This window comes from Pseudophryne corroboree, chromosome 3 (genome assembly GCF_028390025.1).
Source record: "Pseudophryne corroboree isolate aPseCor3 chromosome 3, aPseCor3.hap2, whole genome shotgun sequence".
NCBI lineage: Eukaryota > Metazoa > Chordata > Amphibia > Anura > Myobatrachidae > Pseudophryne > Pseudophryne corroboree.
The window spans coordinates 314601781-314614447 of record NC_086446.1 but is presented as its reverse complement, the minus strand read 5'-3'; the positions used below and the strand labels follow the sequence as shown (position 1 = coordinate 314614447).

The 12667-nt window shown below is 45.9% G+C and overlaps 1 protein-coding gene across 1 annotated transcript in view; it reads left to right on the top strand.

The window, feature by feature from the left end:
• The window catches only part of ITGB3 (integrin subunit beta 3), a 158169-nt gene that overhangs the window by 33383 nt on the left and 112119 nt on the right, over nucleotides 1-12667 (top strand). Inside the window, exon 3 of the mRNA XM_063959453.1 lies at nucleotides 10022-10211. Within this exon, the coding sequence (XP_063815523.1) occupies nucleotides 10022-10211 (190 nt within the window). The remainder of the gene's footprint in view (nucleotides 1-10021; nucleotides 10212-12667) is intronic.

Sequence of the window (12667 nt, the reverse complement as noted above, 5' to 3'; positions counted from 1 at the left end):
CGGCCCCTTAAGATGCAGCGCAATCTGTATACATCTGTGGTCTGAATGTGTAGTGGAAATGTGGATTGTAAGCCAAATAAAGGACTTATGTCAAACTAAATGAGGCCCTGAATTGATTGGTAATTAGGTTGACCAAATGTATCTATCAGTGTGTGGATAACATTATTATTGCAGTTTCTTATATAGCGCAACATATTCCATTGCGCTTTACAGTTAGAACAACAGTAATAGAACAAAACTGGGCTAAAACAGAGAGACATAGGGCCTAATTCCAAGTTGATCACAGCAGGAATTTTTTTAGCAGTTGGGCAAAACCATGGCCCTCATTCCGAGTTGTTCGCTCGCTAGCTGCTTTTAGCAGCATTGCACACGCTAAGCCGCCGCCTACTGGGAGTGAATCTTAGCTTAGCAGAATTGCGAACGAAAGATTCTCAAAATTGCGAATAGAAATTTCTTAGCAGTTTCTGAGTAGCTCGACACTTACTCTGCCACTGCGATCAGTTCAGTCAGTTTCGTTCCTGGTTTGACATCACAAACACACCCAGCGTTCGCCCAGACACTCCCCCGTTTCTCCAGCCACTCCCGCGTTTTTCCCAGAAACGGCAGCGTTTTTTCACACACTCCCATAAAACGGTCAGTTTCCGCCCAGAAACACCCACTTCCTGTCAATCACACTCCGATCACCAGAACGAAGAAAAAACCTCGTAATGCCGTGAGTAAAATACCAAACTTCTTAGCAAATTTACTTGACGCAGTCGCAGTGCGAACATTGCGCATGCGCAGTTAGCGGAAAATCGCACCGATGCGAAGAAAAATATCGAGCGAACAACTCGGAATGAGGGCCCATGTGCACTGCAGGGGTAGCAGATATAACATGTGCAGAGAGAGATAGATTTGGGTGGGGTGAGTTCAATCTGCAATCTAAATTGCAGTGTAAAAATAAAGCAGCCAGTATTTACCCTGCACAGAAACAAAATAACCCATCAAAATCTCTCTGCACATTCTGATTCTGATTCTGACATGTTACATCTGCCCCCCCTGCAGTGCACATGGTTTTGCCTAACTGCTAAAAAATTTCCTGCTGCGATCAACTTGGAATTATCCCCATAGATCTTAACTGTGAATCATGTGCAAGTCTTATCACATCATGAACAAGATAAAATTCAGTTATGTTTGTATGCTCAGCCCATCCCAGCTTCTGAACCTCCTCCTGCCTTCTCTCCTGTATAGCTGCAGGTTATATAGTTTACAAGCCTATAACTGCACAGACAAGGGTGAGACAGGATTGCTGAGCCACAGGAAGGGAGAGGGTGGACATCTGCTGCCTGCAGGCAATATAGTTTTCTTATTGGTCAGAAGTAACATTGATTTACATGGATTCACCTCATTAAATAAAACTTGGCTTTACTCTTTACTATTGTCACAACTCTCGGCCCTGGTTGTGCCTACTTCTGTCCTGCAGCTCAGGGTCACATACTCTCCCAAAGCAAGTCTCTGTAGAAATCTAAAGCACCGTAGACACAGGGAGAGATGTGTGCTGAGTGATCTACCAGTGACCGCTCAGCACACATCTCTCCCCGCACAGCACCGCACGATGTGTGCTGAGCGAGGGGGGCCGCTATTTTCACCCAGCGGTGAAATGAGCGACCTGCTAAATTGTAACCTACATGCAGGCCAATCTAGCACCGGCAATAGCGACGCACGGGGCCGTGCATCGCTATCGCTGTGGGGCATACACACGGAGAGATCCGTGCTTAACTTCTAAGCAATATAGTCGGATTGCTTAGACTTTAAGCACTGATCTCTCCGTGTGTACCCCCCTTGAGCCTCTTAGTTATAACTCCTATGGTTTCTCCTTCTTGGTATCCATGCTGGGGTGCCGTGGGAGCAGGTTTTGTGGATACAGGTCGCCAGCAGCAGCCATTGTTTGGCGCACACACCTTTGACAAACGCCTCTAAAAAGCCTTCACATTTTACATCAACGATTTGCCAGTGAAAACAGGATTATAGGGTAATATTTACAATCAGACATTTGCAGTTTTCTGACATCCTCAGATTCCTTCTCCTATGATCAGCAGCCTGTAGCACTCCCATCACTATGAGCGTAAGAGAGGGAGGAAGCTAAGGTGTGAAGAAGGCAGAAGAAAGAAAAAAAAGGGACAGGCACAAAGATGATACAGAAACACACTGTTAGGGATATAGAGAGTGAGGCTTGCACACTGGGGGGAGGGGGGAGTCTTGCAGATAGCTAACACTAAACAGAGATCTAAAGGAAGCATGTAGCGGAGCAGTGGTGGGGGAGGAGCACAGGTGAGGGGACACAGCATGTGCTTAGGAAGAGCAGTGCCACCTATTGGAAACAGGGAGTACTCATAATACTGCCTGCATATAGCAATAGGCAGAGCAGAATGCCTGCAATTGTTGACTGCGAATGGAGCGCATCCGCTGGTGCATTTGTAATTTTTGTGCCAAACTACTAATATGCGACCATGTCCCCTTCCCTCAACCACCACCTGCTGGCCTGAAGGCATAATTGCCAACTTTTACAAAATTATTTCAGGGAGATTGGCGTATTTACTTGAATGCATGGAGCAACCTGAGTCTGCCGTAAAACTTGCGTCTGTGACTAATGATGCCCAACACAAATAACTGGGTAGGGGTTTTAAAAGGAACACAGAGGTAGACAGACAGATATAAACAAACAAAAGGGGTGGTCTGAGGCAAAATAGCGGTGAGGGTCAGTGCTGGAATTGTGCTGGAACCGGCGGCGCATGTGCAGTTCCGACCCGAGTGCACTCTGCAGTTGTTCTCAGCGCAACAATCGGGTCGGAACTGCGCATGCGCCGCCGGTGCATGCCAGACGGCCGAAGGCTCTCGTTACCTAGCGATCGCCTATGCCTGATTGACAGGCATAGGTGGTCGCTGGGAGGGAGAGGGCAGCACGGCGGCGCTTGCCATTTTTGGGGCGCGGTCTGGTCAACGCAGGCGTGGCCGGACCATGCGGATGACGTCACACGCAGCCGCTGCGACCCGGGGCAGCGACAAGTAACTCACGGCCAGCCGCAGGAGCTGCGCTGGCCGGGAGTTACTCTTCAAGTACAAAAGCATAGCCGCTGTGCGATGCTTTTGTACTTGTGCGAGGGTGGGGGGGGGCAGGCAGACATTAGACATGCCGGGCGGGCTAGCCCTGTGCTGGGCGTCCCCCCGCATGTCAGGGAAGATGATCGTAGCTGTGCTAAATTTAGCACAGCTACGATCAACTCGGAATGACCCCCTGTGTGTGTGTACAGACTTGAGTCTGTAGCAGAGTTTCTGTAAACACCAGTGGATGCATTACAACTACAAACAGACTGGTTACTTAACCAGTTTGAAGATAAAGCAGGTATGCAGCTAACCAGCCGGTGAATATATGTAGGTGCAGGATGCTGGAACAGCGGTTATATCAGCAGGTAAAAACGGTTCTCATTGAAACTTAGTGAAAGACTACGTTCTTTCACTGTGGCACTCTCACCCAGTCTCAAGATAGCTCCGCACATGCCCAGTAGAATCCTTAGTGGCCATCTTGGTACAGGGAATGAAGTGTCCCTGGAGGAGTATCAAAGTGGAGCCTGTGCATTAGCACACTCCACTTTCAACAGTCAGAGACACAAAACATAAGCAAGACACTAAAACAAAGGAAAGAGACATGGGTGGTAATATAGACAGACACAGGAGAGAGTAAAAGGAGGTGTTTAAGAGACACACAGTACAAACAGACATGGAGAGACGAGACAGTAAAGGGTTGGCTGGGGAGGTAGAAGTAATGGCAGACAAACTCTAGGCTTGGAGTAGGCGCAGGTCTCTGCTCACTTACCTTTTCATCTACTGGTCAGTTGCAGTGTAGTCCACATCACACTTTTACAGGGCGGGTCAGGCCAGGCAGGGCCTATCCATGCAGTGGTTGAAGCAGGTTTGGCTGGAGAGTAGAGAGGCATGTGTAGAGTTGGGGCCGGGGCCACACATATGCACAACAAAGGGGGCGTGGCCTCATTTGAGTGGGCGTTTTTCTGCCTTTTGGGGGCGTGCCCAGTGCTCCCCGAGTTGCTGGGCAGCCCCCGCTCCCCTCCTAGCGCTGAATACATGCCGTGCGTGTGCACACAGCATGTATTCTGTGATCACTGGCTGCTTTGCAGAGCAGAGCAGCGGGTGATCATAGCCTCCCCCCAACTGCCCCCAACCCGCTGGACACTGCTGCCCGCGGGTGGGACAGCGGGACAGGGTCCGAATAGCGGGACTGTCCCGCTGAAAGCGGGACAGCTGGGAGGTATGCAATAAACTTCGCTTAACGTTCAGTCAATCCAACAAAACCATTGAATTAATGGAAAAGAAGTTGAAGAGGAATATGGACAATCTAATATTTCCATAAGATAACTATCTTGTATTTTAAGGCCCATACACACTAGAAGATTTTTTCCATCGAGTTGAGCAATAACGGAGGCTTGGAATGATCTGTTGTTCAAATCGTCTACTGTGTACACAGGGACCGATGCGCAGATCCGTGCTCGTTTGAAGCAGGTCGTCAGTGTTCCATGCATGCAGCTCAGTACCTTCAATACCATCAGAGCAGATTGTTCATCGTTCAGATAATTTGTAAAATCACTCAGTATGTACACTCAATATCGTTTGTCAGGGAGTTCCAGAGAAATCGTTCATCTTCCAAATTGTTCATCTTTCTCATCTTTCAAGTCTTTAGAGTGTATGGGCCTTTACCCACATCTATAGAGAAGGGAGAGACACATTCTTCCAGAGTTGAGGATTGAAGCTTTGGCAGCTATAAGGATACATCCTTATAGCTTTAGTGGGTATTGCATGATGCGTGGTGGGGATTTGCCTGGTTGCAGTTTGACCATGATTGGGTCAACACCTTGAATTAAGCCTACTTCGTCTTTATAGCTTGCCCATAAGGAATCAGGAACTGCCGCTAATATGTGTTCACGCATGTGGGTGTTTGATTGTTCAAGCTGTAATGACAGCAGCGGGATAGGTGTGTCTAACAATGCTTGTGCATTGCTTTCTAGTGATTTAGGTATGTCTAAATAAATGCCATCTGCTGAGCAATAAATGGTGCCTTTGAGTTTGCATAGTAGGTCACGGCCTAGCAAGTTTGCTGGTGCATTGGATGCTAGCAGGAAAGCGTGTGTATCATTTAATGGACCTATCTGTATTTTACTATCCGCTAGTATGGGTAGGTGCTGTATTTGCCCTGAGACTCCTACTGCTTGGATCGTTGTGCCTGTAATCGTCTGTGAAGGCAGCGCAGAGGTTAGTAGTGACTTAGCCGCTCCAGTGTCTAATAAAAAAGAAACAGGTTCGTTATTGACATGTACAGTAACCATAGGTTCCTTAATGTGTTGGCATTGCACGCTGCATACTGAAGACACTGGATGGCTTAACCATCAGTAGCGTGACACCTGATTGTGTGGGACCTGATTGCTTACATGGTGTCCTTGGTTATCATAACGGTGATAGGTAGTTTGTGTGTGACCGTTGGGTGTCCCCACATTTTCATTTGGGTATGGTCTGTGCTGTGGCATCAGCTGGTTCCTGCAATATTGGGCTATGTGGCCGTACTAACCACATGCGAAGCATGCCATTGAGTCTGGCTGTCTAGGGCCCTGGTATATTGGACCTATATTTCTGGTTGTGTACTTACCTCCCTGCGGTCCCTGCCATGAGTTTCTATTTTGCTGACTGTGTCTAGGCTGTCTTGGGCCCCAATGGTTTTGAGAAGGCATGCTCTGACTGTTTTGACCTATTTGTGTGTTGATTCTATTTGTTTGCTCTTGAGTTTGTGCAGGAGGAATGTTGTCTACAACAAGGAGTGGGGTGGGTTTGACAAGATTAAGTTAATGCGCTCTTGCTTCCCCCACTACAGTGTTTAATGGTGAAGTTCTCCATGCTAATTTTGTGGTTTTAAGGGCTGTCATTACTGCAGGTTTTAGGCCTTCAACAAAATATGTGACTAGCATGGTGGAAGCCTCATTTGTTTAGATAACCAGAACTTAATGACATTTTATGGTTTTGATAAGTACATATCAGATGGACCTTCGGTTTTGGAAAAGAGCATCATGAAACATGAACAGAGATGACCTTTTTGCTTACAAGCATATTAAGAAACTCCATTGGTTTGAATGGGAGATCCGAGACTAGTGGAACCAATCTGCCATCCTCAGGAAAAGATCAGCCACTTCACCTAAGCCCAGCTGACCATATTTGGATTTCCTGTTTGTGATCACCAGCCAATCAATATTCCCCTTGTTATCTGAATATACGCCCCATTGATTAATCAATTATGAACTATTGTATAATTCTGTACTATATATGTGAGCCTGAATTCCCCTGAAGGGACGGGCATCATTGATAAAGTCTGTATTGGGTCACGTCACTCTGCGCAGATGAAATAGGCGTGGCCTCTTTTATAATAAATTCTATATGCTGAATATCATCACTATGGAGACTCCCCACTTCTTTTAAATAATTAGGAATCATCAGTGTATTTCCTAAATTCCCCTGATGACAAACTGCATTTCTTGTTGGCTGAGCAAAGGACTATAGACCTTCAGCAGTATAAAGTTGGTGCAAGAAACACTACTGAGACCCTACTTGGACTAGGAGCTCTCATTCAAATTGATTTTCTGAGATTTTGGGACTTTTTCCTCTGCCCTCGGCTCATCTGCATAGAAACGCTAATGTGTGTGGTCCAGGGGGGCCCACACCGCACCCATGCTGTGTTAATACTTACCTTTCCAGAGATCGGGATGGGCGCTGAAGCCGCAGCAGTAGCTGCTGCAAAAATCAGTCCCAAAATGGCTGCGGCGCATGCGCACTAGGAAATTAGTCTCCGGACCATGGCGGGTGCCATGTTTCTGGAGAGTTGCGCATGCACAGTAGACTTCAGCACTTTGCCGAAGCCTACGGCACCAAGGAGAGGAGGGGGCCCACCCGAAGTCTGCCCACGGTACCCCTCCTCTCTTAAAACAGCCCTGCCTCTCTAGTTGGTTTATTACCTAATTCAGAGTTTCCCAAACTGCGCCATTATAGTCCAGGTTTTAAGGATATCTATGCGTGAGTTCAGATGGTTAATACAATTGACGGAGGCACTAATTAAGTCAATGCTCAGGCATTAAAACATGGACTGGATTTTAGGAAATTCTGAATTAGGGATAAACAGGGTAGAGAAGAGAGAGGGAGATCAGCCATTGGCAACGGAAAAGGTCCCAAAATCTCATTTGGGTAGGGAACATTGCACCAAAAACTTCAGCTCCACCCACACCATGCAGCTGCTGTTAACCCTTGGTTGTACAATCTCTGTGCAGTCTAACATATTCCAGGGCATATTTATGATTGGGTTGTTGTAGCAAACGACTGACTGTACATCACGTGTAGCCTGTTCTGTTACCATTCTTCTGAAGCCTGTTCATCAATTGCTGGGAATATTTTTGTATGTTGAACTAAAATTCTCACTATTAAAGCCCTTCCCATAGAGTGGCCACCAGCTCCAGTGGTCCAGCACCACAGTCAGACTGCACATTCTAGGTATGCTGTTTATTACAGCAATCATAACCAGAAATCCAGCAAGAAATGTGTTTTGTTTTCTCTGGCAGTGGAATAGGGACCCCAATGGGAAATGGAAAATATAAGATATACGGTTTTACCCACAATACATACTCCCAACCTGTCCTATTCACAAGGGACTAAGGGGTCTATTTACTAAGCTTTGGATGGAGATAAAGTGGACGGAGATAAGCATCAGCCAACAAGCTCCTTACTGACATTTTTAAAACACAGCCTGTAATATGGCAAGTAGGAGCTGATTGGCTGGTATTTTATCTCCGTCCACTTTATCTCCATCCAAGGCTTATACGCCTGATACGGGTGCTACTCGGCTGCAACCCGCATCAGAGCCCCCTTTCCCACTGCACTCACCAACCCGGCATATTGCTGGGTTGGTGATGCTGCTGGTGACGCGGCAGGGGCGGCGCTGGGAGATCACATGATCTCCCAGCGCTGCCCTTCCATACACTGTGAACACGGCTTCCGTTTACACTGCACAGCTTACCGGGTTGAACTCATGTTCAACCCGGTAAGCTACCCGGGTAGGATTCCCGGATCACTTGATCCGGATTTTTGCAGAGGGAGCCATTTCCACTAGCAAAAAACACGGGTAAATGCGCGCCACCGTGCATTTACCCGTGTTTTTTGAGCTAGTGGAAAAGGGGTATAAGTTAGTAAGTAGACCCTTATATGCTCTATTCCTGGACTTCCCTCTTAATGCATGATTGCCGTGTTAAACTAGTTAATTGGTAAGAAAGGTGGGATTAGCAGCTCACATTCAAACTAATTTTCAGGTGATGGTAATCATAATATGTGATGGTAATCATAATTTAAGAGGGAAGTCCAGGAACAGAGCATTTTTTACCTCCTGGAGAGGATCATGGTGGGAGGTATGGCAATGTATGAACCCTAGTATGATGAAGGACTCTGATTAAGGGCAATTTTAATTTAAAATGGATATGTTTCTTTCTCACTTATGTGAGATACCAATTATAGAAAGACTCATCCAGTGGTATGAAATATTTTATCGAAAATATTTTATATATACAGCATAGATTCTCAAACTCAGTCCTCAGCACCCCAAACAGTTTATTTTTTCCAGGTTCACAGAATCATAAGTGACATCATTAGCTCAATCTGTGGACTTTGAAAGTGTGTCTGTGAGTAATGAATACACCTGTGCTGCTGCTGGGTGACCTGGAAAACATGAACTGTTTGGAGTCCTGAGTACCAAGTTTGAGAACTACTGATGACCAGCAATGACTGGGGTATTCAATCCTTCTTCACTCCCAGGATAACCATAGAATCACGTATGATTGAAAATAAAACATGAAAGGTACAGCATAGATAGTGTTTATTTTTACACTCACATTAATAAAATGCCATTTGTGTAAGCAATGAATAACCTCCAGATCCAATAGACCACAGGTTCTCAAACTCAGTCCTCAGGACCCCACACGGTGCATGTTTTGCAGGTCTCCTCACAGAATCGCAAGTGACATAATTAGCTCCACCTGTGGACCTCTTAAAATGTGTCAGTGAGTAATTAATACACCTGTGCACCTGCTGGGTTACCTGCAAAACATGCACTGTGTGGGGTCCTGAGGACCGAGTTTGAGAACCTGTGCAATAGACCATAGGTTCTCAAACTCGTACCTCAGGACCCCACACAGTGCATGTTTTGCAGGTCTCCTCACAGAATCACAAGTAAAATAATTAGCTCCACCTGTGGACCTTTTACAATGTGTCAGTGAGTAATTAATACACCTGTGCACCTGCTGGGTTACCTGCAAAACATGCACTGTGTGGGGTCCTGAGGACCGAGTTTGAGAACCTCTGCAATAGACTATTTAGCAGCACTCCAAATTCCAATTCACAAATAAAATATCATAGGCAATAAAAAGTAAAAGATAACATGAAGCATAAAATAAAAAGGTAATTCTCCCTTGGGATCGTACTTACTAGTATTTTTGCAGTGTAAGTTTTTATTGTCTTGTTTGTTGACAGACAAGCACTTTTATTCATTTTTCTGGTAACTATTGTAGGGGGATATTTTTCTTTTATAGTCATGTATAATGTACTTTTTAATGTAAATCAATAGTATTTTGAAGATTTTATTATACAGGTTTAGTATCCCTTATGCAAAATTCTAAATCCCACATGTTTGGGTCCCCTACTGAGATAATGACATATATATTATGTCATGTGTATATATAAATAAATTATATATAATATAATATAATATACATATATATGCGTCATTATCTCAGTAGGGGAACCAAAAATAAGGGATTTAGAATTCTGGATAAGGGATACTCAACCTGTACAAACATATTTGGTTTCAAATGGTATCTAGCTATGGTGATAAATTATGATTGTCATTTATAATTTAAGAGCTATAGATTAACTGTACACCACTGTTCATCAGGAATTTGGAAAAGGGGCATCCCGTTGTGATGTGAAGTCATCTTTGCTCGAAAATGGTTGTGCACTGGCAAACATTGAGTTTCCTGTCAGCGAAGTCAGCGTTTCAGCAAACCGTCCCCTGAGTGACAAGGGCACAGGAGGGGAAATCACTCAGATGACGCCACAGAAGATTGAACTGCACCTGAGACCAGGTAATTGCACACAGCAGACATTTGCCGTCTAAAGTGGATCAGTCACCTTCACACAGTGGTGGCAGCCATATTGTGATTGTGAGCTAAACCAATATTGGGTTGATGTATCAAGTAATGAAAGGATGAAAGGAAAGAACTGAGCAAGTGGAGAAGTTGCCCATGGCAACCTATCAGCATCTACCTATCATTTTATAGATTATACTTGATATTCTTCCTCAAAGCCGAATGGTTGCTATGGCCAACTTCTCCACTGGTCCACTTCACAACTGTTTTCACTGCTTCATACTTTAACCCCTTAATGAGAATGCAGACTAGAGCTTAAGGGGTATATGCAATTGCGGTCGAATTCCCGAAAATGTCGAAAAACGGGACTTTTTCGCCCCCAAAATTTTTTCGACAATGCAATACAGTACTTTTTGGCCAAAAAAACTGACTTTTAAAATTCGACTTTTTGAAATTCGACATTCGACAAATTCGACATTTCTGCAATGGTACAAATGCAGCTTTTCGACAAAAGTATATTCAAATGAAGAATGTAAATTCGACAACAGTGCTTTTCGTCAGTAAATTCGTCATTTTCAATCCGCCTCACTTTGCTGGCGGAATGTAATAAATTTTTTTTAAAAACATGTTTTTTTGTGTGTTTTTTTATTGCTAATAGCATATCTATTTATATTAGAAGGGATTAGGTACTTGGTTTGTCTATTTAGGAGGCACAAGTATTATTTATATATTTTTTAAATGGAATGGGTTAAAAACACGTAAAAAAATTGCGTGGGGTCCCCCCTCCTAAGCATAACCAGCCTCGGGCTCTTTGAGCCGGTCCTGGTTGCAAAAATACGGGGTGAAAAATGACAGGGGATCCCCCGTATTTTAACAACCAGCACCGGGCTCTGCGCCTGGTCCTGGTGCAAAAAATTCGGGGGACAAAAAGAGTAGGGGTCCCCCGTATTTTTTGTACCAGCACCGGGCTCCACTAGCTGGACAGATAATGCCACAGCCGGGGGACACTTTTATACCGCTCCCTGCGGCCGTGGCATTAAATACCCAACTAGTCACCCCTGGCCGGGGTACCCTGGAGGAGTGGGGACCCCTTCAATCAAGGGGTCCCCCCCCCATCCACCCAAGGGCCAGGGGTGAAGCCCAAGGCTGTCCCCCCCATCCAAGGGCTGCGGATGGGGGGCTGATAGCCATGTGTAAAAATGAAAGAATATTGGTTTTTGCAGAAGAACTACAAGTCCCAGCAAGCCTCCCCCGCAAGCTGGTACTTGGAGAACCACAAGTACCAGCATGCGGGGGGGAAACGGGCCCGCTGGTACCTGTAGTTCTACTGCAAAAAAAATACCACGTACTTGGCAAAACAAAAAAACACATACCTGCTCCACACGGACTGAAAGGGGTCCCATGTTTACACATGGGACCCCTTTCCCCGAATGCTGAGACCCCCTGTGACTGCTGTCACAGAAGGTCCCTTCAGGCAATCAGGGAGCGCCACGTCCTGGCACTCTCCTGATTCCCTAAGCGCGTCTGAGCTGGCAGACAGCGCATCGCACAGCACCTCCATTAGTTTCAATGGTGGGAACTTTGCGGTCAGCGGTGGGGTTACCTCACCGCTGACCGCAAAGTTCCCACCATTGAAGATAATGGAGGGGGCTGTGCGATGCGCTGTCTGACAGCTCAGACGCGCATACAGCCAATCAGGAGAGTGCCACGATGTGGTGCTCCCTGATTGGCTGAAAGGACCTTCTGTGACAGGAGTCACGGGGGGTCTCTGCATTCGGGGAAAGGGGTCCCATGTGTCCACCTGGGACCCCATTCAGTCCGTGTGGAGCGGGTATGCGTTTTTTTGTTTTGCCAAGTACGTGGATTACAAATATCACAGGACACTGGATTTAGGTGAGTATAAGTTTATTTTCAGGTACCCCGGATTCGTCGACATTGGAGACGTGGCAGTCGGCGTGTCAACATAGGTAAGTATGTATGTGTCGGCATGTGTGAAATAAAGTTGTATTTTCACGGTGTGCGTGTCCTGTTTTTATTTGGGTATTTTTTTTGCAGTAGAACTACAGGTACCAGCGGGCCCGTTTCCCCCCCGCATGCTGGTACTTGTGGTTCTCCAAGTACCAGCTTGCGGGGGAGGCTTGCTGGGACTTGTAGTACTTCTGCAAAAAACAATGGCCCTCATTCCGAGTTGATCGGTCGCAAGGCGAATTTAGCAGAGTTACACACGCTAAGCCTACGCCTACTGGGAGTGTATCTTAGCATCTTAAAATTGCGACCGATGTATTCGCAATATTGCGATCACAAACTACTTAGCAGTTTTAGAGTAGCTCCACACTTACTCTGCCAGTGCGATCAGTTCAGTGCTTGTCGTTCCTGGTTTGACGTCACAAACACACCCAGCGTTCGCCCAACCACTCCCCCGTTTCTCCGGCCACTCCTGCGTTTTTTCCGGA